Below are 27,930 nucleotides of genomic sequence, written 5' to 3' on the forward strand. Positions count from 1 at the left end.
AATAGCAAGACGAGACTGACACGACTTATTAGCTCTATATTTCTCAGCCTTCTGACTATCATGCATATTTTGATATTTATACATATTTTGCTCAGAATAACTGCAAAAGATGTTTCACTTTGAGAACAGCAGATTTAAAGGAGCAGTGTGTCAGATTTAGCTGCATCTGGTGGTGAGGTTGCAGATTGAATCTGACTGAACACCTCTTCGCTCACCACCTCTGGCTCAGAGCGTGTAGAGAACTACGGTGGCCTACGTTGAACATGTTTGGAACATAAAAACACAAAAGGCTCATAGAGCCAGCGTTTAGTTTGTCCGTTCTGGGCTGCTGTAGAAACATGACAGTGCAACATGTGCACTCCGTGTGGAGAACCGCTCCCCATGGGGACATGGAGGGCTCATTCTAGGCTAACAGAAGCCTAGAACACCAAAGAAAACAGTGTTATCAATATTATATTCCACTTCTTCTGTTAAATCTCCCTAAATCCTACATGCTGTTCCTATAAAGGTGACATATTGTGCAAAAAGTACTTTTTCATGGCTAATCAACATAAATATGTTCCCTTTAGAGCTGCAAATGACAGCTATTTTGCTAATCGATTATTTGATTAATACAAGATTATTACTTTGATGAATTGATCATTAATCGGATAAAAAGACGAATTTTTTTTCCAGCTTTTTATTCAGAAAACAAATCTTATTCCTTGTCATCATGTACAAAACTAATTAAATGAACATTTTGGATTGCAGCCATGCACTGAGAATAAGTGCAGGGCTGTTCTTATTACTGAGATGATTATACTTAGATGATTTCCTAGAAACAAATGCGCACATCTCTGGTCAACACAAGAGTAAGTGCTTTTGTTTGATTCTTTGTGGAGAAACCTTTTTAAGTTTTACGGATCATTGCAAATATGTTGACGGAGAAGATGCTTAAGACCAAAAACACTGACCAACCACAGCAGACTGGGCTTTCCAGGCGGGGGGCCTTAAAGGGCCAGGCGCTTGGTTGACTACATGTGTATTCCAAATAATGTGTTTTTTAACATTAAAGAGTGTAAAGATTTTGTTGTTGAAGCCAAAAATAGAAGCATGAACATGACAATTAGCACAATATGTCCTCTTTAAAAAAATGTCATTCAATTTGCAGAGGCAAGCACAAAACACACACACACACACACACACACACACACACACACACACACACACACACACACACACATATATATATATGTATATATATGTATATATATGTATGTATGTATATATATATGTATATGTATATATAGAGATATATATATATATAGATATGTATATATATATAGAGATATATATATATAGATATGTATATATATACAGTGGGTACGGAAAGTATACCCCTTTAAATTTTTCACTCTTTGTTTCATTGCAGCCATTTGCTAAAATCGAAAAAGTTCATTTTTTTTCGCATTAATGTACACTCAGCAACCCATCTTGACAGAAAAAAACAGAAATGTAGAAATTTTTGCAAATTTATTAAAAAAGAAAAACTGAAATATCACATGGTCATAAGTATTCAGACCCTTTGCTGTGACACTCATATTTAACTCACATGCTGTCCATTTCTTCTGATCCTCCTTGAGATGGTTCTACTGTGTTTAATTAAACTGATTGGACTTGATTAGGAAAGGCACACACCTGTCTATATAAGACCTTACAGCTCACAGTGCATGTCAGAACAAATGAGAATCATGAGGTCGAAGGAACTGCCCAAGGAGCTCAGAGACAGAATGGCAAGGCACAGATGGCCAAGGTTACAAAAGAATTTCTGCAGCACTCAAGGTTCCTAAGAGCACATCCATAATCCTTAAGTATGGGATGACCAGAACTCTTCCTAGACCTGGCCGTCCAGCCAAACTGAGCAATCGTGGGAGAAGAGCCTTGGTGAGAGAGGTAAAGAAGAACCCAAAGATCACTGTGGCTGAGCTCCAGAGATGCAGTAGGGAGATGGGAGAAAGTTCCACAAAGTCAACTATCACTGCAGCCCTCCACCAGTCGGGGCTTTATGGCAGAGTGGCCCGACGGAAGCCTCTCCTCAGTGCAAGACATATGAAAGCCCGCATGCCAAAAAACACATGGAGGACTCCCAAACTATGAGAAATAAGATTCTCTGGTCTGATGAGACCAAGATTGAACTTTTTGGCGTTAATTCTAAGCGGTATGTGTGGAGAAAACCAGGCAAACCTGCCCAATACAATCCCAACAGTGAAACATGGTGGTGGCAGCATCATGCTATGGGGGTGTTTTTCAGCTACTGGTTGCAATTGAAGGAAAGATGAATGCGGCCAAGTACAGAGATATCCTGGAAGAAAATCCAGAGTGTCAGGATCAGACTGAAGGTTCACCTTCCAACAAGACAATGACCCGAAGCACACAGCTTCTCGGAACAAGTCTGTGACCATTCTTGACTGGCCCAGCCAGAGCCCTGACCTAAACCCAATTGAGCATCTCTGGAGAGACCTGAAAATGGCTGTCCACCAACGTTCACCATCCAACCTGACAGACTGGAGAGGATCTGCAAGGAAGAATGGCAGAGGATCCCCAAATCCAGGTGTGAGAAACTTGTTGCATCATTCCCAAGAAGACTCATGGCTGTACTAGCTCAAAAGGGTGCTTCTACTCAATACTGAGCAAAGGGTCTGAATACTTATGACCATGTGATATTTCAGGTTTTTTTTTTTTTTATAAATTTGCAAAAAGTTCTACATTTCTGTTTTTTTCTGTCAAGATGGGTTGCTGAGTGTACATTAATGAAAAAAAAATGAACTTTTCGATTTTAGCAAATGGCTGCAATGAAACAAAGGGTGAAAAATTTAAAGGGGTCTGAATAATTTTGTACCCACTGTATGTATATGTGTATGTATATATATATATATATATATATATATATATATATAGATATACATATACACAGACAGCACTAAGTCTGGACAATATCACCTCATTTGACAGGAAAGTAATCAAATGACCAAATAATACATAAAGTGCATTCCTAATGGTAATGCTGGGCTTAACTCCAACATTCTTTCATAAAATATCAACAGCTCTAGTTGTGGGAAGAGGAAACTGAGTTCACTACTTTGCCATGAGTGTGACGAGCATCTGTAAATGTTTCTCTCCCTGGGCACAGATTCAGCAGAGGAGTGCATAGTTTCCCTTCATGTTCATAATAAATCCCAGAGCTTGGGAAGTGAACCACACATGTTTAAGCTCCTTTTTTAAAAAATATGCATGCAGCAGAGCAAGTATGAGTAGGATTCCACTAACCAATTCCAGCGTATGATTAGTTTTAATCTCCTCATCGAATGACTTGTTAGACGAAGCTGATTGACTTGGATTTAGAGGATGTAAGGACAGTCATATGTTTCAGGTCCTGAGGACGCTGCTGCTGACACCCGTTGGAGCCCATCTGACCAACGAGTCCGTTTGTGAGATCATGCAGTCCTGCTTCAGGATCTGCTTCGAGATGCGCCTAAGTGGTGAGTCTCAACAAACACTCATCAATCTATTTCTGATATGATTGTCATTTCTAGGAAAAGACTTCCAAGCTTATGTTGGATTATTTTACTTCAGCTACATTCACATCAACTCTTACTACAAACATTTAAGCAACAACTATGGGTTGTGTGCATACACAGTGGTTCACAGCCTGAGGGTTCACAAGATAAATATGAAGGTTAAGGAGATGACTGATTGGATCGGATTTAAAACAAGCGCTGTGACTCAAAATTATTTTCATAATTGTCTACCACAATTTCTATTTATTAAATGATTAGATTTGAAATACTAATACCTTATACCCCTTACAGCGTCCAACATGCTCAAATCCAACAATCCAACAGTGAAAATGACTTAATTAGTTAATACCTAATGTAGTAAGGGTATTTTCAATGGGTCAGATGATTTGTTTCATTTAAAGTGGACACAAGCCAAAATGTCTTGTACTGACAATAAGAAATGAATTGACCCTTTTCTCTTATAGAACATCTTATTCACTCTGTTTCATTAACTGGCACACTGGTTTCACTTCGGTTTGGGTGCATGTGGTGTTCTTTGCATTAAAATGGTCAAATAATGAATGATTGACAAAATAAATTACAAATATCTAAACAGCCTGCATGAGTTTAAACTCTCTACCAGAGTTGGTACTTCTCCCGCTTCTGCTCTTCTAGCTCTAGCTTATTTGGACTAGTTAGTTAGTTAGTTAGTTAGGTAGTCTAAATGTGTTTGTCTCTGCTGTACCTGCTCTTCTACTTTATTGTGTTTGTTTCTAATGTCTGTTTTTCTTCTGTGTTTGCAGAGCTCCTCAGGAAATCAGCTGAACATACACTGGTTGACATGGTGCAGCTACTGTTCTCTAGGTAAATGAATGGGACATTGGTGGAGTGAGATGGGTGCAGTGTTAGTTTAATGTGCAAGACTCAGTATGTTTACGGTAAGTTTTTTCAGGCCTCCGCGCTGGTGACCGCCGTGTCTGGAGGCTTTATGTTTTTGGAGTTGTCTGTGTGTCAATCCTGTCCGTCCGGTCCACTATCACAAATGTCTAACAGCGCTAAATTAGACATGACATTTGGACATACATGATGTAAACTGTAACTTGACTGGTTGGAAACAAACAACTGCGAGGCGGTAATTGTGATTTGTGCTCTGTTAAAATATAACAAATCACTAAAATTTAATTTTGGGTACGGCTTCAAAAGTGTTGTTTTTTTTTAATCATGAACAGGACAGTAAAGAGCAGTTTCAAAACTCAAATCTTAGTTGAAGCAGGCCGGACTGCTGCTGCACTCCTTCATCACCTCTGGATTAGAGATTGTTGGTTTTCTGCATACATCCCTCTCTCAGGCCTCATTATTCCCCTTGAAGCTCATGAATTTCATTTTGCACTGTGCACAGGGTCAATGGGCCACTGATTCACTAATGCCATAACATGATTTCTCCTTTGCCATTTAGCATAAGAGCTCTTTTCTATCCCACCCCCCCCCCATATGCATCAGAGTGCCAGTCACATTCAGTCACAGACGAGGGGATGAACCAATTGAGCTGCACAGCACATGATCTGCATATAGATGAAGCCAGTCTCTGCTTCAACAGCACAGCTCCCAGCCCCATAACTACTAAGACGCAGATCTACACACACACAGGCACACATACAGAACTAGCTTTGCCAGTGACTCCAGACATCAAGCATCATGAAAATCAGAAAAAAAAGACTATAAAAATAATTCTGCTCTTCTGAATGTGAAGTGGCAAACCTGCAAAACAAATAGAGCTCGATTGGTGTTATTCACCTTCTCTGTGAAGGCGTGTTTTTCTCCAGCAGGACTATTTGACGCAGGATTTGTCACAAAGTGATGGGTTATCTTCCCTCCAGTTAAGTCCAGTGGTGGTTTTTGCCAAGCTTGTCACCATTCACCGGTGCTCCCTCCAAACATTCTTGGGCTGTTTTTATTTTATTTACTGTCACCTTGTTATCACTTCTTATCACAAAAATTTACTGTGCGAGCATAGGATTAAAGAAGCCTGGCATCCACAGTGGTAAACAGAGGCAACGCTGCACGTAGCAGCAGATGTAAATCTAGTTTGGGCTTTTTATTACATCCTTCTGATTCTGCTCTCACACACACACACACACACACACACACACACACACACACACACACACACACACACACACACACACACACACACACACACACACACACACACACAGACACACATCACTTTCCTCATGTTCAACCCCCAGCCCCTCACTTGTCCACAGACCCTGGATAATAGAGATGTGAGAGGGTCCCTCCCCCCCCCCACACACACACACACCCGCATCAGAGAATATTGAACAGCAGCTCTCTTCAGCTCCTCAGAAGCAGTCTTAGATTGCCTGCTGATAGTATTAGACATGTTAATCTGTTGGATCCACAGATCATCCAATAACCGTGCTCACAAGACAACACTCTATTAACGCTGAGGTAATGTCAGGAGGGGGCCACCCAATCCTTTTTTGTGTGTGTGTGTGTGTGTGTGTGTGTGTGTGTGTGTGTGTGTGTGTGTGTGTGTGTGTGTGTGTGTGTGTGTGTGTGTGTGTGTGTGTGTGTGTGTGTGTGTGTGTGTGTGTCTGTGTGTCTGTGTCTGTCTGTGTGTCTGCGTGACTGGTGGTGACATCTCATTTTCCAGCAAAGCTTTAGTGTCCACAACAACCTATTGGTGTGCGCACACACACACACACGCGCACACATAAACAAACACTCTTGCGCACAGCAGCCAATATTGCTCATCAAATGCTGGAAAAGTTTATTTATGGCTCAGGTTCATAACGTTGAGACTCCCACCGTGATGTTGGCTCTTAAGCAGCCTCTCAGCTTAGCACACGTTCTACATTCCTTTTGTATTGTTTCTTATGTTTGGGTTATGGTGCTGCCACACCACAGAGCTGCCACACAATTTTTAGCATGAAATAGTTTACCAGCTCAGTTTGATTTTGTTTCTAGTTCAGACATTTGCATCCGTTTTCTCTCTGACATGGAAATTGCTCCCTAGAAGGTTGATGTTGGGATCTTTTTTTAATCTAGCATCTGAACCAGCAAATGAAAGGAAGGAACAACGTAGATTAACAGCTACTGTCTTTATCAGCAACATCATGATTAATATTTGAGTTACAAATCCATTATTACGATATTCCTGGACCTATAAGGATGATGCTGGGACAATAGATTTATGTCAGAAGGTTTTTACCCAAAAGACTAAGTCTTTACTCAATTCTCTGGGTCTTTTTTTTTTTGTCTTCCAGACTTCCACAGTTCAAAGAGGAGGCTAAGAGTTTTGTGGGTGCCAACATGAAGAAGGTAAAAGGACTGAAATGTTGAATGTGTTTTTGATCTGCTCGCTATTTTCGTGCTCCTTTCCGAATTTTCTCTGTCTGGGGTTTTCTCATTATCATTGTGCCATTTTTAAGGTTTCTGTCTGTTTACTGTGAAATCGGGTTGTTGATAATATATATTTTAGCATCACCTAACTAAATGCAAAATGTGAACTTGTCCTGATACCAAGATCACATTATTCCTGCATACTGTAATCTGTGGTACTCTGTTTACTCTACAACATCTTATGTAAAATGTTCACGATTGATTTTTAATGACTCTGGATAAAACTTCACACACATATTTATGGTCGTCCTGCTCCTGTCACTTCATAACATTGCAGCCCCTTCTAATCACTTTTCTGTCCATTCTCTTCACTCTTGGTTTGGGAACTTTTAGGTCTGGGTTTGAGTAGCACAGAACGTCTTCCCTAAGCTGCTTAATAAAAATATTATGGGACTGCCCCCAATGCAGTCAATGGGACATTCCCAAGCAGGGCTTGGCTGAAAGTGGATTTTCATTTTATTTCAACAACAAGCTGCACACTGTATAAATACTCCCTAACTCAACCTTCCCCGTTTGATCGTGTTGTTTGAATGGCCGACGTGTTGCTGTTATACATGTAGTATTTATATTAGACCTGAATATGGAGCTGGAGGCAGTTGCTCCAGCAGTTTTGCTTTTTTGCATGGTCTGTCTGCCCGTCCACTCACACTGCTCGTTAGCTGGCTGCACAGTCTCTAGTGGTTAGACCCTGTAGCGGCTGTCTGTGGAGCCCCCACCCCCCCACCATGCACAGTGTATGTTCCGGTGTGTTTTGTCTTGGTCCCACTGCTGACATGTTACTCATCACTAATCAAGGGCACCTGCTCGCTCCCCTTCTCTTCTGAGGCTTACAATATCTTGTGGAAAAACAAACGAGTGCAGGTAAGGAAGATGACTTTCAGTATTTAGGCTGGACAATCTCTCCCTGTAACCTTTCCCTTGTCCTTTTTTATAGACCTCACTAACCTCCCACTTCTCTTAACTTGGCTAGAAGGGGCAATGTGCTGTTTTTAATAGATTCTCCTCTGTTATTGAAGAACAAATCAACTGATGTAGATTAGTCTTTATCAAGTTAACATAGTTGACTATGACATGTCTGTGCTTGTGAATGCTCACATTACTTTAATAGTATTATTTTATATTTAGTTTTTGATTGAATCTTTTTGGTTGACATCCTCATGCACATGTCACAGCTGCTGTGTATCATGCTACCCATGTACCTTCTCGGCTGTTGCAGGATTGAGCATGTCTCAGTAGTTTTTAAATCAAGTTTAGAAAAGGTATCAAAACAGATTTAAAAGAGTCTGAAACTATGGTTTGAATAAATTAAGGAAAACACCTACACTAAAACAGAACCTTTAAAAAAAACACTACACCACAGCAGAGGGATAGCAGTGGCTCTTCTTAGCTTACAATGTTTGTGTGCATGAACATACAGTGCTGTTTTTTCCTGTATATTTTCTTCTGAAATGACCTGCTGCTTAATCCCCAGCTGAAGCTGGGCTGGTTTTCAGCCATGATCAAATAAGATGTTCTCTTTTGAACCACACTCGGTATCTTCCCAACAGGACGTGAAGATACTGATACACTCATTTCTCACAGAACCAGGGTTACACTGATAACCAGAGGGTTTTTTCTTAATTTAGTTTCTATGTGCATCTACCCTTCAGGTCCCAGTTATTTTATACATTATGAATATGACAGGTGTATGTGTGCTTCAGATATTTAAAATTAGAGGTATACAGATTTCATTTGGAGCAGCCCTGGGACAGTTCAGTATGTAGCTTCATTAATGCAGATAGAGGGAAAATATATACTGGTAACCCACTTTTAAGTACAGTACTGCAGAATAAGTTCCTCATCCCCTTTGTGTTTAGGCAAAGCTTAGAAAAAGCTACAACTAGCGTAAACATGTCACCCTTTAAGCTGGAGGTCTGTCACTAGCAATTCTCATAGCTACGTCTTTTATTTTCTGAGAAAAAAATAAGCATTTTAAGAGAGACAAAGCATCCTCTCTGATCATGGCCTTAATCTGTAGTGAAGGTCCAGTCGTACAGCAAGTTTTGAGAAGCCCTAGTCAATGATCCGCTCTGTTTACTCCAGTTGAAGATGCGCGCCGGGGGGATGAGTGAGTCATCCAAATGGAAGAAGCAGAAACGCTCCCCAAGGCCGCCTCGCCACATGGTCCGAAGTCCCTCCGGTCAGATGGACTCAACCCAGTCCAGCACCCTCAGCAACAACAACCTCTCAGGTAAGAGATGCACTATGGTGATAATACACCCAATCCTCAGCTTTCAGGACTGGTCAAATTCTACAGTTTCCTGTTCTCTTCTTTTTAAATCCTGTTGGGGTCAAAGGATGACGTGCCCTTTTTCTTGGTGAATTGTCTAATGATGGCCCCATTTTCTAGCAGTGCATAAGGAATCTGTGGTGGAACTTTTTGCACATATTGCTGCAGATTTTTGCAAGATTGATGAAGTGAAGAATGTTGAAACAATCATGTTACACCATTGAATGTCTGCATCTCTTTCATGTCAGGTGGCGTCCCCTTCATTGAGCAAGGCTTGTCCACCTCGGGCCTACCAGCTTCAGACAGCGCTGCTTCGTCCGTTTCCAGTCCTACAACCACAGACAGCGGCCTGGACACCTGTTCCAAAGCCACCTCCAGGGAAGACCTCTCTGACCTGGAACAGTGTAACTCATCGGCCACCACCCCTTGCACTGCCACCATCCTTCCTGAGCCTGAGCCCAGCTCACCCGATGCACAGGTAGGGGTGTACGGTTCTTTTGAATGTTATCAACTTTTTCCCATCTCCATTTTCACCTAATGAATCGTGACAATTGTTAGTGACTCTGTGTGTATTCAAGTAGCTCTAATGAGATCATCTACCATTTCTTTGAAGCTGATATGTGTCTTTTGCTTTTATGACAATTGATGATTTGTGATCTTCCATTTGTGTCTAGTCTGAGGACAGGCAGGTTGAACCAGCTCAGTCTACCTCAGTGGAGTCCATCCCTGAGGTTCTGGAGGACAAAGACTCAGACGGCACCTCTATCCATGATATGGACTATGTCAATCCTAGAGGAGTGCGTTTCACACAGTCCACACAAAGAGATGGTAAGGATGCTGAGGGATTTTATAACTCTGATCTCTCTCTACTTTTTGACCTGAAGTCTGTTTTATTTTGCATTGCTGCATTCCACTGTTCCATTGCATGAAATGATGGCTCTCTTGATGCACAGTGTACAATAATAAGTGCATACAAGTTGACTTTGACAGCTCCACTTCGTACAGCAATGGTGTTTTCTTTTCACGCTGAGAACATTGTCTTGAGACATGAAGGCTATACCCACACTAAAGACGTTTCCGTTTAAAACCGGGGTTTTAAAATGAAACTGATCTATGTCCACACACGTCTCTCACTCGTTTCCTCTCGGTTTTCTTGTTGTCTGTTCTCACGCGTAGCTCTGCCAGGTGGCTGAAGTCCCTGTCGTACTGGAGAGCATTTATGCTCTTGATCGTTTACAGCTTCTTTGTGAACTTCACAATAGTTGTGCGAAACAATAATCCATTGATCAAAAAGGAAAGTACTCAGTTTTGTGTCACAACAGCTGCTAGTATCGACAACAAGGTCAGCAGTGCATGTTATCCGTTACCCATCTTAAATTAACCACTAATAGTCGATTGATCAAGGCTGTTGTTTGTTTTCTCCGGCAGCATGACGAATCAGGGGAGGAAACGTCATGACTGCTAAGACCCAATTAAGTAGCGAATGCAGGTGTCTATGTCATCATTTTCAAAGGTCTACGTTTCTCCCCGTCCACACGACTCAACCCGAGAGTTTTCAAACTAACCAAGCATCGGTAGCGTGTCCAAACCCCTCAGTTTTTTGTGGGTTAAAACTCCAGAGTAGTGTGGCCATAGGTGTAAATGTAGCAAAAGATATGTGATTTAAAATGGAAACGACGTAGTGTTGATGTAGCCGAAGTCCTTTCCTAACCTCTGTGCTCCTGCTGTCTCTCCTGTAGGAGCGTCTCTCATCCCTTATGGCCTGCCATGTCTAAGGGAGCTTTTTCGCTTCCTGATCTCACTGACCAACCCACATGACCGCCACAACACTGATGCAATGATGCACATGGGTCTGCAGCTGCTGACTGTAGCACTTGAGTCGGCACACATCACTAACTACCAGTCATTAATGGGACTGGTCAAAGATGAGCTCTGCAGACATCTCTTCCAGGTGAAGTACAATGTAGAAACCAATGCTCCATGTGTTTTTTTGTTTTCAAATTGGCAATGGTTAGATGGTTTCTCTGCATTAGTGAAAGTTGCTATGAGAAATACTTTTTTTTTCTGAAAGCTTTGTTAACAGTTTTTTAATTCATCACCTCTGCAAATTTCTGCTTTCACTTTTGTCTATCTTGGAATTCTGCTATCTGAACTATTTTAACCATAATATAATGGAGTGTGTTGGCTACTTACAAGCTAAATGATTTGGTCCTGGTTTCATACCAGGAGGACCAACACCCACACCTCTCTGTGCCATCCATTATGTGTTTGTCAAGCTATTAGCTGAGAGAAGTTTGTTGAATCCATTCAGACAATCATTTTGCCTTCAGTATTTCATTCCAAGTCAAAGTAGGAACAAAGATTCAGTTACAGTGAATGGTTAAACTGTCATCAAGGACAAAAAAACCTACTTTTATTCGGAGAAAGCTGGACACATTTCCCATATTCATATTTAAATGTATATTTTCTGATAATTGTGTTGCAGTTGCTGAGTATGGACCGTATGAACCTGTACGCTTCCTCCATACGGGTTTGCTTCTTGCTTTTCGAAAGCATGAGAGTACATCTTAAGTTTCAGCTTGAGGTAAATACCTAACTAGCTTGTTCCTTACATTGTGTTTTAGTCATCAAAGATCTTTTTGCTCTGTCAGTATAAATGGTAAGAGTGATCCTGAGGAGCTAATAATCATCATCATCATGTATGTTCTCAAATGACAGATGTACCTAAAGAAACTGATGGACATCATCACGTCAGAGAACATTAAGATGCCCTACGAGATGAAGGAGATGGCTCTGGAGGCGCTGGTCCAGCTGTGGAGGATCCCCAGCTTCGTCACTGAGCTCTACATCAACTATGACTGTGACTTCTACTTCTCCAATCTATTTGAGGACCTCACCAAGCTGCTGTCCAAGGTAACACCCATATGGCATCACTTTTAGCATCTTGCCATTTAAGGATTCCTCATCATGAATTCTCTGTTGTACAGAAGAATTTGGATAAACCAACTTCAATTCAAGTGCTTCCTTTCTATTTTTAACACTTCTTTTCATGAATCTTTAATAATTGACATTCATATAACATTTTTTGTGTCACAATTTTTTTTTGTACAAGAAATAATGTGTGGGTTGGCGAATAGTTTTGCTCTCCACTTTATCACTTGTCATTTTAAAGTTAGTGTTCTTAACCACTGATCTGATGCATTTAAAACATTCCATGTTGAGGTGATCTGCAGGTTTAATTTATTCTTTACCTTTTAATTCACAAAGGACTTGAATATTCTTTCCCGCTGTAGACTGTAACATTAGTTATACACTGTCATTCAAAGGTTTGGACTCTCCTGCCACAGAGCTTGACTGTGTCCAGTCATATGTGTGAGAGTAGTACTCTGTTTGTCGGTGTTTTTTATCTTGTAGAAAGTCTCTTTAGATAAAATGGGACAAACCCTGTCACAGGTAAATAAAATATGTTAAAGTAGTTATTAAATGAAAGGAGAACATCACTATACGAGCTGATTCAAACTTTGATATGGAATCAGCTGAGAACAGTGGATTGTGAGTGCTGTAGGCTGTTTGAGTCTTTTTTTTATGTGGTTTATTTTTCGGTCAGCTCCATCAGACCCTTTAGAAAAACTTATTAACTTTTTATTTAACTTTCTATCTGTTTTCTTGTTCTTTGACCAGTATGACTTGCAAAAGACTCTGAATTGCATTTTTATGTGTCATTTAAAAGGTCTTAAAAAGTCCTTTTTTGCCATCAGAATGCGTTTCCAGTGTCGGGGCAGCTCTACACCACCCACCTCTTATCACTGGAGGCTCTGCTCACAGTGATCGACAGCACGGAAGCCCACTGCCAGGCCAAGGTGCTCACAAGCACTGCTCAACAAGACCAGTCAGAAACACTGCTGGCAGATGGAGAAGCTACCACCACAAACGGAACAGACACTACAGCTGGTATACACGCGCCTGCACAAATCTGTTCTATACACATTACTATTTATTTCTAATATTAATGATTAATACTAAATCGAAAAGAACGTATTTTGTTTTTGTCTACAGATTTTAATAGACTTGACAGCACCGATGATCTTCCACCAGCTGAGGATGCACCAGTGTGTCCACCGACCAGTGGACATCTGATGGCAGAGAAGATGAGACTGGGAAGACAGGATCAAGGGGACAATGACTCTGGTGAGACTTTGATCTTATGCACAGTTTTACTTTAATGTCTTCCTTATCATTGAAATGGAAGCAAATTTAAATGTTAATATTTTTCCATCCAGCTGAGAACAGAGCCTTGAAAAAGCCTCACCGTTTCTCATCATGTTTACCCGATTCCCAAGAGTTGATGGACATTAGAACGAAGAAGAAGGTGAGCAATATTGAATGATTCAGATTTTTCAGATCAACAACCAGTTATAAACTCTGTTACTACGCCTTTTAAACCGCCTCTTTTTATCGTGTTTCCAGCTGCTGATCACAGGCACAGAGCAGTTTAACCAGAAGCCCAAGAAGGGGATCCAGTTTCTGCAGGACAAAGGCCTGCTGAGCAGCCCTTTAGACAACAACCAGGTGGCCCAGTGGCTCAGAGAAAACCCCCGACTGGACAAAAAGATGATCGGCGAGTACGTCAGCGATCGCAAGAACATGGAGCTCCTGGACAGCTTTGTCAAGTATGGTGAACTTCCAGAACTTTCATTTGTTTATCATTTGAGAGTGATTTTATAATCTGGTATTACGGGTGTAGAGGTTTCGGTTTCCATCAAACAAGGGACTGTGTGATGTTCATAAAGTTCTAAAAGACGTTAGCCTGTTTTGGTAATGTGGATCTATTTTGGCAGCACATTTGGCTTCCAGGGGCTTCGTATCGACGAGGCCCTGCGGCTCTACCTGGAGGCCTTCAGACTCCCAGGAGAGGCTCCTGTCATCCAGAGACTCCTGGAAACATTCACCGACAACTGGCATGTAAGGCACATTTGCTCAACTTTATTCTAAGTCTTTATTATAATCTATCAGCACGTACAGATTGTTAGAGGACAAGGTTCTTGGCACAACTTTCCAGAGCTGTGGACCTGACTGTTATACTTCTGACTCAAGTCTCTACAAAGGTGAACTGAGAATGGATCAGAGGTCTCATTAATCATTGTTGCGTATGCACAAAGCTACAGCTGAAAGAGGCATACGCCACTTCCCACACAAAAGTTGTGATCTGTAAAAACAAACTTGACGGGAGACTGTCACAACTGAATCTCTGACCCATGTGTACGAACATTTAGGTGGTGAACTGAAGCCAGACTGTAGAAACGTGAGAGGCATCATTACAGGTATAATGATGCCTCTCAACAATTAATTTTACTTCAGATCATATAGATACTCTTTATCATAAACATTCAAACCAGGAATGTGTTAGTTGCGCTTGCATTAGTGAGCTATAACTAACCATCTCAAACTTAATATTTCATCAGCTCCGTCTGCTCCCCTTCAGCGTAGAGGAGAGCGTCCAACTGATGAAATAACTGTAAGATAACGTTATACAGCGTTAAAGAATTGCAGAACAGAGTGTCAATAGTTTTCATAGATCATCAAGTATGATTTAAATTTTTGGGGAGGAAAATTACTCAGGCGACCACGACTTTATTGATTTATTAATTGTTAAAAGATACAGCGTAGTGTATACAGACAAACTGAAAACAGCTATCTGATGCAACTATCAGAGCTCACTGGAGTCACCATGGTAACTGTCACACACTCTTCCTAATCCAGCACAACTTCATCATCTGCACATAAGGATTGTGGAAATTAGCAAAGTCTGGAAATAAAGCCAGTGATAGCTCTTGCACAAACACACTCATTATCAGTCCTAATCATAATGCCATAACAAAACATGAATAAATATATTTTGTTCACCTGTCAATCTTCCTTTTGATGGGTGATCTACCCAGTCAGGATGTGACTAGAGAAACAACCAATTCACTATGACTTTTGACGTGGAACGACCAAACCCAAAGATATGCAGTGAAATAAGTCACTGTTTATCTGACAGTGGATATTCAGAATCAAATCAGCTTTATCATCCCGAAATCCGTTTGGTCCAGTGCTTCATACAAATAAGACCACAGCATTTCTATAAAAACACATTTGATCACATTGAACAGAGACAAGTAAACAATAAAGCCCAATGAAAACACTCAATGGATTTTAAAATCCACATAAACATCAAATATGATATAAAAATGCAAGTGACCAGCTAAGAGACCTGTTAGTTAAGATGCATGTTCTATAGGCTCATGGCTTATTTAGATTTTGTATGTAGAGGTCTCTTTCCCCGGTCAGGTTGCTGCTGTGTCTGAGATTGGAGCGAAGGGTCTGGGTCTGGGTATATATAAATTATTCCCAGTTTTTTGTGGATTAGTGTGATGTACACGGTAGTCGCTGTTTTCCTGCTGTACTGATTTGACATAGCGACCTGTTTTGGTCCTATTTGTGCTCCTTACCACTGATACAACCAAAAGACAGCATGTAGCATTAATGGTCTTTTCACAGCTCTGGCTTAAGCTAATAGTATCTTAGATGTAGCCTTTTGTAGTTCACTTTTGCAAACTTGACATCAATGAGCCATTAACACATTCAGTGAGGTAACAAAATCTTGGGTGGCCTGCTTTAAAGGGAGCCTTACTTTGCTGCTTTTCCTAATTCCATTATCACATGCTCAGGACAACAAACAGTACGTTCACAAATGGGCTTCTCCTTCATCAGATAATTCCAGATGTGTAAAGGTGGTGAAACTATGAATATGAAACCATGACACTTGATTGACCCTGTGGGTTATAATGGGAGGATGACATAAGTGTTAACACAGACACACATATACACAATGATCGGCCATCTCCGCAGGGGGACATGTGACTTCTGAAAATAGCAGAAGGAGCCATGTGACTTGGAAACTATTTCTAGTAATGTCCTTTTCTTAGGCTGACCACATCCACACAAATAGTGGCCTTGCGAGAGTTGATGAGTAATTTTAGGCAGTGACTCCGTAAATGACTTTTCCACTCTGTGGTCTCACTGTGATCATGTCAGCAGCATGTGCAAGGCGAGATTCAGTCTGGAAACAAAGTCACCTGTCCTGAAGTAATAGACAGGGAAACAGTCTCTCTGTTGGTGTTTGGTTGACACATGTGATGATGTAGCCTGCTGTTTATCCTGTGTTCTCTTGTGTGTACTGTATGTGTGTGTTTGCAGAAAGTGAACGGCTCTCCCTTCATGACCAACGATGCAGGCTTCGCCTTGGCCTACGCTGTCATAATGCTCAATACTGACCAGCATAACCACAATGTCCGCAAGCAGAATATCCCCATGACTATAGAGGTGAGTGATCTCTCTCTCACGCACACACACACACACACACACACACACACACACACACACACACACACACACACACACACACACACACACACACACACACACACACACACACACACACACACACACACAGAGGTTTCTGCAGAAGGCCTTTCTACTTTGACATTGCTTCTTGAAAATTACGGGGTTTTTTGTGCTTTGAGCAGCACAAATGACATTCCATTCTCCTCCATTTCATTTTGTTGCAGTCCAACTTTAAGAGATGCTTCTTCCAAAACTTTTGTACAAATAAACGGCCAGTCTCAAGTCCCTCAGGGAGAATGAGAAAATGTTTGTGTGTTTGATGGTGTCCTAACCAGGTTGAAGGCACACAGACGTAAGAACATGGTAGTGATGGTGGAGCTGTGAAAAGTCATTCGAAAAGTAATTATTGAGAAATATAGTCAGAACTTTGAGGAATAGGTCAACTAGAAATACTTGTGGTGTAAGATAGAGACCGGGCTAGAGTTGTTTTCTATCCTAATAGATAAGTGTCGCTCATGATTGAGGTGTCCAGGAGGACTTTTTGTTCCTGTCAAAACTGCATCAGCATTAAAACTTGAATGACACTAGAGCTTTGTACTTACTCGCGCTTGGCGCCGTAGAGCGAGCCTCTGCAGATGGCACCCGAGCACTGAGCATGCATGGAGGCGTTTATACTGTATGCGCTGTGGGCTGCATTATTCTCCAAAACTCTAGAGGGCAAACGAACAAAATAAACTGTGAAGATTCAAAAAGACAACGAGTCTCTGGCCATGATTATGTCATGTTCTGGGGGGCGTGCATCGCGCCGGCTTTACTACGGCGAGGATTAACTAAGCCTTAGATGAATCAAAGCTGTGTTGTATTCATATATGTATTTTTCTGTCACTTGGCATGCATCTGTGTCTGATGGTATGACATTCCTCTGCTCAGAAAGCCAACAGCTGTAGGCAGTGGTTTTCTGTCTGAGAGGAGAACTCATTGTAAACAGGCAGGGGGGAGGTCCCTTCTCTGTCTCTCCCTTCTCTGTCTCTCCCTTCTCTGTCTCTCCCTTCTCTGTCTCTCCCTTCATCTGCTGTCTCTGTTTTCTCTGTCTTTGATTGACAGCGACTGAAGACTAAACAGAGCCTCTGGGGCAACCCGTGATCAGTTTGTGGGTGGGCCACTCTCACTGACCAACACTAGCAGGCACTTGCTTTGCTCTCTCCGTCTCGCTTTTTTTATGCACACTTACTTTGTAGAAAGGCTCTTTCTTGAGGGGAGTCATTCTTCATCATACAGCTGGTGTTGCGTGGTGTTTAAATGACCCCTACACATTCCTGAAGGGTCAGTTGTGGTTTGATGAAGAAGGCTCATTGACCTCCAGGCTCAGACAACAGGCAGAGGCTTCCACACAATAGTTTGGTGAGGGCCAATAAAAGTGGCGCCAAGCAATGCAGTTACTTAGCAGCTCGCAATGCGTAGTATTCAACAGAGCATGTGTCGGCAGTGGGGTTATTTTTGAAATGGGGAAACTATGCCCAGCATCACTGTGTAAATCAGATCCTATTTCCAAGGATCTGACAATGAGATGACATGTGTTCAGTGAGGTACAGGTGAGGTCAGTCTATAATCTTCAATTAGTCAATAAAATGCAGCACGCTGCTGGGTTTTTGCAGCCTGTGTGTACCAGCAGCTGCTCCAGGAGCTGCTCCGAAAGTGAGTGACTATATGTGCGAGTGTGAGACAGTGTGAGTCCCTGGTACTGTATGAGCATGACGGATAGAAATAGATGATAGAGCTCTGATCCTCGTTGGCCTCCTGCTGTCTGTGGCTCTCTCTCTGCCGGTGTTTATTTCTCTGCGTCCCTGCAGAGGAGCTCCTGTTTCCTCTCCTCTTACCTGCCAGCAGGACAAACCCCGTCTCGTCAAGGCATAAAGCGGAGCCTTGAGGTCGTCTGTCATCACAGGGTGGTTCTGTTTATTTACAGGAGGCTCTTGGATCTAATCCCTGTTTTCCTAGCGCTGCAGCTAAAGCATATTAAGTAACACACAGCGAGTGTGTTTCCACACAAAGCCCTTTAATTGTTGGTTGCTGGATGCTCAGTTAACGAAGCACTGAATGCCAGAGGCTTGGGTGTCTGAGCTAAGCTCCCGTGTTGAGATGCATTGACTGACACGTTGATGGTGGAGACATGACCATTTGTCTCCCAGAATCATGTCAGGTGTTTGAATAAAGGTCTGCCCGAGAAATAAGGCAGATTATTCCATAGCTAACTGCACTGTTTTTTTTCCCCCCTTTAAACAGCAATTCAAGAAAAATCTGAAGGGAGTAAATGGAAATAAAGACTTTGACCAGGACATGTTGGAGGATATCTACAATGCTATCAAGTAAGCTGCCATCACACAATTGAATGTATGTATGTAAAGTAGGGACGCACTGTAAAACCCTATATATTCATATCAAATCTTATCATTGGTGAATCTGGAAATGAGTATGTAATTCATTTTTGTTGAACAAATGATTGCTGGATTATTGCAATTTTGCAGATAATTTTTTTGCAAATCCATTAATTGTCAAGTTTTTCCAGCTCTAATGTCAAACAATAAAAGCTGGAGTTAGATATTCTTTGATCAGGTTGTTCCAACTTTAGACTTTTGCCGTTATTAAGCCAACGGATTTCCTTTACGACAATCATGTGAATATTGCTGAATGTGAAAGGTTCTTCCAGCCTTAATTCATAACCTGACATGAGTGAGATGGTGTTACAGCTGAGATGTGTTTCCTCTGTAGGAATGAGGAGATTGTGATGCCAGATGAGCAGTCAGGGTTAGTGAAGGAGAACTATGTGTGGAGCGTGGTGCTACACCGCGGAGCCACACCCGAAGGTGTTTTCCTCCACGTGCCACCCGGCAGCTACGACCACGACTTGTTCACCATGACTTGGGGCCCCACCATCGCCGCCCTTTCCTACGTCTTTGACAAGAGCCTGGACGACAACATCATCCAGAAGGCCATCACTGGCTTCAGGTATATGAGTTGAAAACAGTCTTCATGCTGAAGTGGTGGAGCAGGAAGATACTTTGAATAAGGACTTCAGAAGGTAGAGCGATTTGATCCCTGGCTCCTCCTGCCCACACATCCAAGTGTGCTTGGACAATGCACTGAACCTAAAGTTGCAAATTACAGGCCAGCGCCTTATATGTCTGAGGCAATATGTTATTGGCTGTTTTAGGTGTCCTGTGTTTAACAGTGTAGTCATATGTGTTTCTGTCGTTGCAGGAAGTGCGCCATGATAGCAGCTCACTATGGCTTCAGTGATGTTTTTGACAATTTGATCATCTCCCTCTGCAAGTTCACCACTCTGAGTAGTGAGGTGAGGCCCTCTCAGTAAAAGCAACAGCATGTTGTGCTAATGTGGTCCAGGTTGTTTTACCAGTATTTAATGTGGACATCAAACTTCAGGTTGCAGTTAAAGCTGACATTTTTCAAATGGAAACATAGGTCAGTGAAATATCATTTTAAGACAGGATCCTATCCTGAACTCCAAAGAGACATTAGTAAATAATGAAATGATTTGATTATAACTTGAGCTTAGAACAGTGACATCCTGATATGTTGTCTTTAATTTCTGTACATTTCTGTACTTAATGTGGCTCAAAAACACAGACAAGATTTTGAAAAAGCAGTGATAAACATCCTTTCTCTTATTTTTCTTTAATTTCTTTTTTTTTCACGCAGGTTGCAAATACACACACATATGTAGATATGTGTGTGTATTTGAAAAAATCCCTCCTTACTCTTACAAGCTCATATTCCTTTTTTTTCTTTTGTTATATTAAAATAGAAATATGTACTTAAACTGCAACAGAGAATTTTGCATATTCTTTTAATTTGATTGAATTCATCAAATTATATAAAATGTTGCATGTAATTAAGAATCAGTCCCTTTTTATTCAGCTGGTCATATGCTGTTGCAACCAAACATCTTTCAGCTGTAGAAGGCAAGTGCTGCTGTTGAAATGCTAGTTTACCGTGACAAATACACACACACACGCACACATACATACATACATACATACATGACACATACGTATTGATAATGGCAATAAAGACTTCATGTCCTCCTGGTACAATAAATAGGACCTATTCATCTAACACTTACTGTAAATGATTGAAAGTAATGATGTGGTGTGTGGAAAAAAAACTCTCCTGTAACTAAAGCAGTTAAGTAATAGTATACTTATGAAGACAGTATTTGTGTCCTCTTCCTGTGCAGTCAGTGGAAAACCTTCCAACAGTGTTTGGCAGCAATAATAAAGCACAGACAGCAGCCAAGACGGTGTTTGACCTCGCCCATCGGCACGGCAACATCCTGAGGGAGGGCTGGAAGAACATCATGGACTCCATGCTACAGCTGTTCAGAGCCGAGCTCTTGCCCAAAGCCATGGTGGAGGTCAGGACTGGGAAACTCTAAACACTCTTTCCACTCTGTCAGTGCTTTGTGATAACTCTGCAGATACTGCGGCTTGTAGAAAGAGACTGCATCCTACATGTTCTGCTGCCATCTACTGTTCAGTGATCAAACACTATGCTTGTTGCCTCAGGTGGAGGATTTTGTGGAGCCAAATGGGAAGATTTCTCTTCAAAGAGAGGAAACGCCTTCAAATCGGTATGTGCACATCTCATCTGCCATCTTATGTTAACATTAGAAGCTAATGGGAAAATGATGTCAAGGTATAAGAGAATATTTTTTCAGCTAAAGCTACAGTGCTTTGTGTTTGTGTCATCACTCCAGTCATGTTTTATTTTTATAAAATAGTCTTTAATTCCTAGCATAAGAGACCAACTTTATATAATAAGGAAATTGAATTTCATAAAACAATCCTGACCGAAAGGGCCAAGAATAAAAGTTAACTGTCTCCTATGTTGCCCGTCAGAGGAGAGTCGGCGGTGTTGAGTTTTGTTAACTGGTTGACGCTGAGTGGAGCCGAGCAGTCAGGACTCAGAGGACCGTCCACGGAAAACCAGGAGGCCAAGCAGGCTGCCATCCTCTGCATAAAGGTACTACTCAGGAAACACTTGACACTATCTGAGGTTCAGACTAATGATGTTTAATAAAAAAATGAAAACACAACGTGCACAACTCCCGGTTAGACAGAGAAGACTAGGTGCTGGATCCTTAATGTAGATGATAAAAAGGTGAGACTAGGAAATGTGTATTGCCCGTGTGTGTCCGTGTGGCAATATTACAAAGTGGGGGAGGAGTGAAATATAATTAAAGATGTATTTGTCATATCATTTGGTTTAATGACAGCATCAATTGTACAATGACAAAAGTGTCCCCTGTATAAAATTCTGTCAACATCACTGATATTTCTCTGTTTCTCCTTCTAGCAATGTGACCCAGAGAAGCTGATTACAGAGAGTAAATTTCTCCAGCTGGAGTCTCTACAGGAGCTAATGAAGGTTTTTATCAATTCTTACCAACATTTCTTTCAACATGTGTAGCTCTTGTCTTGCTGTGAATACATTTTAGTTCAGCCTAGTATGGATACATGGCATTTACAGCCTGGTCATAAAGTCATAAAGACCACAGAAGCAAACCAGATTCTCTTATCCAGGCTCTGATATCAGTCACCCCAGATGAAGAGACCTACGATGAAGAGGATGCTGCCTTCTGCTTGGAGATGTTGCTGCGTATCATTCTGGAGAACCGGTAGGAAGAGGAATAAGACCTTCACAGCACTGTCCCAGGTGGTGTCTGAGTCATTAATCGGCTGTGTGTGTGTGTGTGCGTGTGCGTGTGTGTGTGTGTGTGTGTGTGTGTGTGTGTGTGTGTGTGTGTGTGTGTGTGTGTGTGTGTGTGTGTGTGTGTGTGTGTGTAGAGACCGCGTGTCGTGTGTGTGGCAGATGGTGCGAGACCATCTCTGCCATCTTTGTGTCCACCCCAACGAAAGCTGCTTCCTGGTGGAGAGGGCTGTGGTGGGACTTCTTCGGCTTGCAATCCGCCTGCTACGACGAGAAGACATCAGCTCTCAGGTAAACCAAACATGCACACAAACACACACATGTACCTGGACTCAAACACTGCAGCAGAGTTGGTGTGATGTTACTGACTGAGATAATCATCTCAGGTCAGCAGACTGTCACTGTGGTCAGAGTGAAGGGTCAGCTTACACCCAAACAGCTGACTGTGTTGGTCCACAGATGGGTTTTGTTGATCTCGGCCAGCGCTCTGACTTTCAGTCTGCTTTGAATCCATCTTTTAGGTCTAAATCAGGCACCGACTCTGGTCTGGCTTTGATTCATGACTAATTCAGCGTATTTGATCTATTGTCTTATTATTTCCCAAACACATTTATGTCAAAATGCTGCAGAATAGACAATGCTTTATTTCAATGCTCAGACTTTTTGAGCAAGCATGTATGTTGATGTGTGCCCACCTCCTGCTCTGCTATTGGTCAGGACAACTGCTCTGTCATAGCCCTCTCCAGCTTAGTTTATGCTAACCATAGTGAAGCTGGCACGAGGCGCACGTGCTAGAAAATGAGGTCATCATGGCGTTGCGTGGGGTGGGAAGGACCAACAAGTGGTCACAGTGCTGGGTTGTGCACTTCTGTTTACGTGTCTATTTACATACAAAGAAGGCCAATTGCTTTCGAAAAAGGAGGTGTTAAAAAAAAATCTTTTGCAGCCAAATCAAATAGTTTACAGGATGTTCAACCTTTATTTCTTCATAATATAATGCATGCGATATTTGAGGCAATAAAGTAGTCCATGAATATGAGGTATGAGTTTACAGTTATTAACAATCCCTCCTTGTCATTGTGGAGGTTGGTTTATTTCGTTTTGCCAGTTACACCTACAGGCTAAGGGCAAATCTATGAGTAACACTGGTTGTCTCGTTGATTCTTCACAGGTCATTTTGTGTGTTTGCCCTCTGGTGTTTTGAAAAATAACGGCAATAAAGTAAAGCGAACAGCACAGAGAGTATACACACCTCCGTACATACTCGGAGCGTGGGTGCTGTCTGCGGAGGCTCGCGCTACGGCACCAAGCAAGAGTATAAACAAAGCTTCTTTGGAGAACCTGACATTGACCTTCTGTCAACAAAATGGAGCATGATGTTCAATAAGCTAGCCAATGAGTGACTCTTAGGACAGAGCAGTTCTGAGTAAAGCCAGTTCACACAACACAACTTCCAAAGTGTGTTTGGACTGTTCTCACGTTACAACTTACTGTCTTGTAATGGGGAGACTTGAGGTCATTGAGGTGTTCACACTACTCAGTTTGGATTTATTTTAGTTGTCTTTATTTATGGCTCAAGACAGTGAATAGTTGACACATATCTGGGGCTCTGATCTGGGGCTCCAAACACTGTCCGCGGGAGGAACATCAGGGCTGAAGTTGTGTAGTGTGAGCTAGACATAATGGAAGACTGGGACTCGTGCAGCCAAATATGCACAAACAAAGTCAAGCGTGCATTCCCCTGAGCTGGAGAGGAGGGAGAAGGGCTGAGACGCTGCTGGTTTTGGTCTTTTGATGGGATTTGTTGACAGTAAGACAAATATGCAATACGGCAGCCTTTTCTTCTAACAGGATTACATCAATGACGATACAAACCTTAAAAAGACACAGTCAGATTTTTCGGGGTGGGGTTGTCACCAGGGTCATTAAGCTAATGTTACTCTCAGTCATTAAGTCAGGGGATCACTGACCATAAGGGTGAGTTGTGTTGTCATGATAACGTTGATGACCAACAGTATGATATAGTGAGGTTTTCATACTCATTGCACTGGATTGCACCAGATAATCCAGGTGTTGATGTTTTGTATCCGCCTTACTGTTCCAAATAGAACACTGTCTGAGCACTGATATCATGAAAACTGCTCCATTGTGTCTGAACAAAGACTGTGTGAGATGTGTGCTGATAAGCAGGTAATCTAGCTCTGACCTGACCTCATATTAGGAGGGTGACCTACATTTAAACCCATCATCTAATTAAAAAATCAGCTTTGCGTCTCAACACTGTTTTGTAGTGTTTCTATGTAAAACTGTTTGAAATCTTGATACTATACGGAAGTAAAGTTCACTGAATGTTTACAAAATGGTTATTATTAAAGTCATAATAGTGGGGTTGCTATTCCACTTTTTACATGCATATTTTAGATTGATTTATCAAATTACTTTTTCACTTAGGAGAGTATTTGTAATGTTTGTGAGCTAAAAGGAAAGAACTGTAAAGGAAAATGATATATTCCAGCCCTGATCTTCTCTCTCCATGTGAACACCCCGAAGGTTCTCCTCTCACTGCGCCTCCTGCTGATGATGAAACCTCCCGTGTTGTCCCGGGTCAGTAGGGAGGTGGCCTTTGGCCTCCATGAGCTGCTGAAGACTAATGCAGCCAACATCCACAGCACAAACGACTGGTTCACACTCTTCTCCTTGCTGGAGTGCATCGGAGCCGGAGTGAAACCTCCCGCCTCATTCCAGCTCACCTCCACCACTACTGACAATGACACAGGTGAAGTATTTCTCTCCACATCATCAGGTTAAACACTGAAGACTGTGGCTCAGTGGTAGAACGGGTCGTCCGTCAATCAGAGGATCGTCGATTTGATCCCTGCCTCCACTTGACCATGTGGTTGTGTCCTTGGGCAAATTGATCCATTGGGCTGCAGTGTATAATTGTGTATGACTTATAACTTACTCCTGATGGTCAGGTGGCACCTTGCATGGTAGCCTGTGATTAGTGTAGGAATGGGTGTGAATGACATGTAGTACCATTTAACAATTACGTCCGTCCTGTTCTTGTAAACAACATATCTAAGGACGTTCTTCAAATTTTCCTGTAGAAAGTTTACATTGCACAGTTTATATTGGACTACTTTCAAGCCAACAAATAATGAACTTACTAACCCCCACCAGCACTGTATTCCTAGCACTGTAGGAAAGATAATAAAGTCCACAAAAAATACAATTGAACAGTTAGAATAGATAAAGTATAAAAATCCATATATTTCCCAGAGACTCTCTGCAGTTCAATCAGTGTAATGGTGGTAATACATTCTTGATATTGAAATGTGGAAATACAAAAAGTGTGTGGTCCCTACGTTCCTATTGTATGCTAATGCATTACGGTTAATATTTTACAAGGAATGCCTCCTATGCATTCACATATTTCCTTTGAAATGTTTGAGTTACAATTGGTTGCTTATTATCCCAAAGTTATTTTTGAACTCATAAAAGCTGTCGAGTATTCACAAAACAGAAAGTAGTGTCATTTTTAAAAACAGACATGCAGTCTCTACACACACACACACACACACACACACACACACACACACACACACACACACACACACACACACACACACACACACACACAGCGTTGATTAATGACTGAGACAACACCTGGGACAGTGATGTGAAGGTCTTATTCCTCTTCCTACCGGTTCTCCAGAACAGAACCACCTTTCTGTGTCAAGCAGTCGAGAAAATGAAAATATAATTGTGTACTCTGTGTCTCCAGGAGCCCAGTCAGATAGCGAGCTGCCATCTCATCATGTCAGTGAAGTGAACTCAGACCGGGGCTACACGTCTGACTCAGGGATCTACACTGAGCACAGCAAGACCAGGATCCCTCGCTCCATAACGGATGTGGATGTAGCAAGCAGTGGATGGCTCGTGGTCAGCACACACAGCACACACACACACACACACACACACACACACACACACACACACACTAACAGAATACCTGAATGAGGAGCAGTGAGACGTACTGTATATTGTACATGCACAGCACTGAAACATGTTTTTTGTATAGTTGTTTGATCAAACTCTGATGCATATTTGTGTGTTCTTCTTTCCAGGTTGGGAAAGAGGACCTGGAGATGAGTAAGACCCCTCCAGTAAACTCTAAAGCTCAGTTGAATCATCCACTGGTCAACCAGTACAGTCTGACGCTGGGTCAGGACCTGGGCCAGCACGACACCAAGTCTCTCATCAAGTGTGTAGAGACGCTCTCGTTCATCGTCCGTGATGCCGCCCACGTCACCCCTGACAACTTTGAGCTGTGTGTCAGAGCCATACGAGTGTTTGTGGAGGCCAGCCTCAACGGAGGTGAGATATTGAAATACATTTCAAATTTGATAGGAGCTATTTTAAGAAATCTAGATATAATGAGAACTCCACATGTGCTCTTCATGCATAGCTGCGACCCAAAGCATCCTTTTACTTTTCAGGACTGTTATTTTCCATCTCTGTGCATACACTTTGAATTAAGTAGTATTCAAGTCATAAACCATAAGTCATAACCATAAGGCATAAACCAAATCAGTCTCAATCATCTCTCTGATCCCTAAAAAGCTCCTATTTTCTATGTTGTTGTTATGAAACACTGCAGAGATAAACAAGTTAAAAATGCTCCTGTGTCTTGAGTCTGCCCCTCCGTGTCCTGCCCTACATTCTCTTTCCACTCCCTCTCCTTTAACCTCCTGTTCATCTGCCCCCAATACCTCCTCCTCCCCTTTTTTCCATTCATGCCCCCTGCTGTGTGTGATTTACACAATGACAGGGGTTAAGCTTGAGAAATGGCAGCGGTGGACTTGTGCTTTGGCATAACTGATGTCCTATTCATTTCCTGCTACATTAGTGCTTCAGGCCATTGGATACATGGCGTCAACAGAGCTTTATACAGACGAACAAAAGCGATGGGTCGATCAAAGCGTTGGGCTGAGGCATGGCGCTAATCTCTACGAGATACTAATAGAAAGTGGAAAACCTGCCATTACTCCTTTGAGCCTCTGTGGTCTGACTTCATATCGTTTTGTTGAAGGTGGTTTTCAGATAAATGGGAAGTTTTGGAAATGGCCTAAAGCTCTGTGGTTGTTTTGAGGATGGAGCCATCATCGGCATGATTTTTTTATGACGAGTTTTTTTGGCTTGATAACGGCCGTACCACATAACAGAGGGGCGTGGCCAACGGCTTAAAATGGGGTGTAGTGAACATGTTTTAGTTTTGATGTTTGTCTTTAGTGAGTCTTTCTCAGTGCTTCAGTCAGTCCAAAAGTGAAGTCTATACTTCGACCTGCATATTGGAACTCTCCAAACAGTCATGGGATAACCGTTTATTTTCTCCCCTCCAATTACACCCTCACACCAAAACAGTTTACAACAGGGCATTGATTAAAAGAGGGTTCTCCTCCTTCATCACAACATTCAACCTCCCAACTAACATATATAATTATCATAATTTTATCATTTTTATTATCATTTATCATCGCCCTCCATGATTAATACAACATTTTTCATTGTGATCTGCCACCACTA

At 41.8% G+C, this 27,930-nt stretch overlaps 1 protein-coding gene across 1 annotated transcript in view; it reads left to right on the forward strand.

The window, feature by feature from the left end:
• Positions 1–27,930, forward strand: part of gbf1 (golgi brefeldin A resistant guanine nucleotide exchange factor 1) — an 84,944-nt gene that overhangs the window by 47,121 nt on the left and 9,893 nt on the right. The window contains 27 exon segments of the mRNA XM_054599626.1: positions 3,410–3,518; positions 4,340–4,400; positions 6,827–6,881; positions 9,045–9,192; positions 9,480–9,709; positions 9,906–10,059; positions 10,971–11,182; positions 11,717–11,815; positions 11,950–12,144; positions 12,990–13,182; positions 13,288–13,419; positions 13,512–13,600; positions 13,699–13,901; positions 14,070–14,193; positions 16,471–16,596; positions 18,901–18,983; positions 19,387–19,623; positions 19,876–19,969; positions 20,873–21,049; positions 21,201–21,265; positions 21,534–21,657; positions 21,991–22,062; positions 22,218–22,312; positions 22,482–22,635; positions 24,895–25,120; positions 26,129–26,286; positions 26,472–26,721. Of these exon segments, the coding sequence (XP_054455601.1) occupies positions 3,410–3,518; positions 4,340–4,400; positions 6,827–6,881; positions 9,045–9,192; positions 9,480–9,709; positions 9,906–10,059; positions 10,971–11,182; positions 11,717–11,815; positions 11,950–12,144; positions 12,990–13,182; positions 13,288–13,419; positions 13,512–13,600; positions 13,699–13,901; positions 14,070–14,193; positions 16,471–16,596; positions 18,901–18,983; positions 19,387–19,623; positions 19,876–19,969; positions 20,873–21,049; positions 21,201–21,265; positions 21,534–21,657; positions 21,991–22,062; positions 22,218–22,312; positions 22,482–22,635; positions 24,895–25,120; positions 26,129–26,286; positions 26,472–26,721 (3,865 nt within the window).

This window comes from Anoplopoma fimbria, chromosome 6, assembly GCF_027596085.1.
Source record: "Anoplopoma fimbria isolate UVic2021 breed Golden Eagle Sablefish chromosome 6, Afim_UVic_2022, whole genome shotgun sequence".
Lineage (NCBI taxonomy): Eukaryota > Metazoa > Chordata > Actinopteri > Perciformes > Anoplopomatidae > Anoplopoma > Anoplopoma fimbria.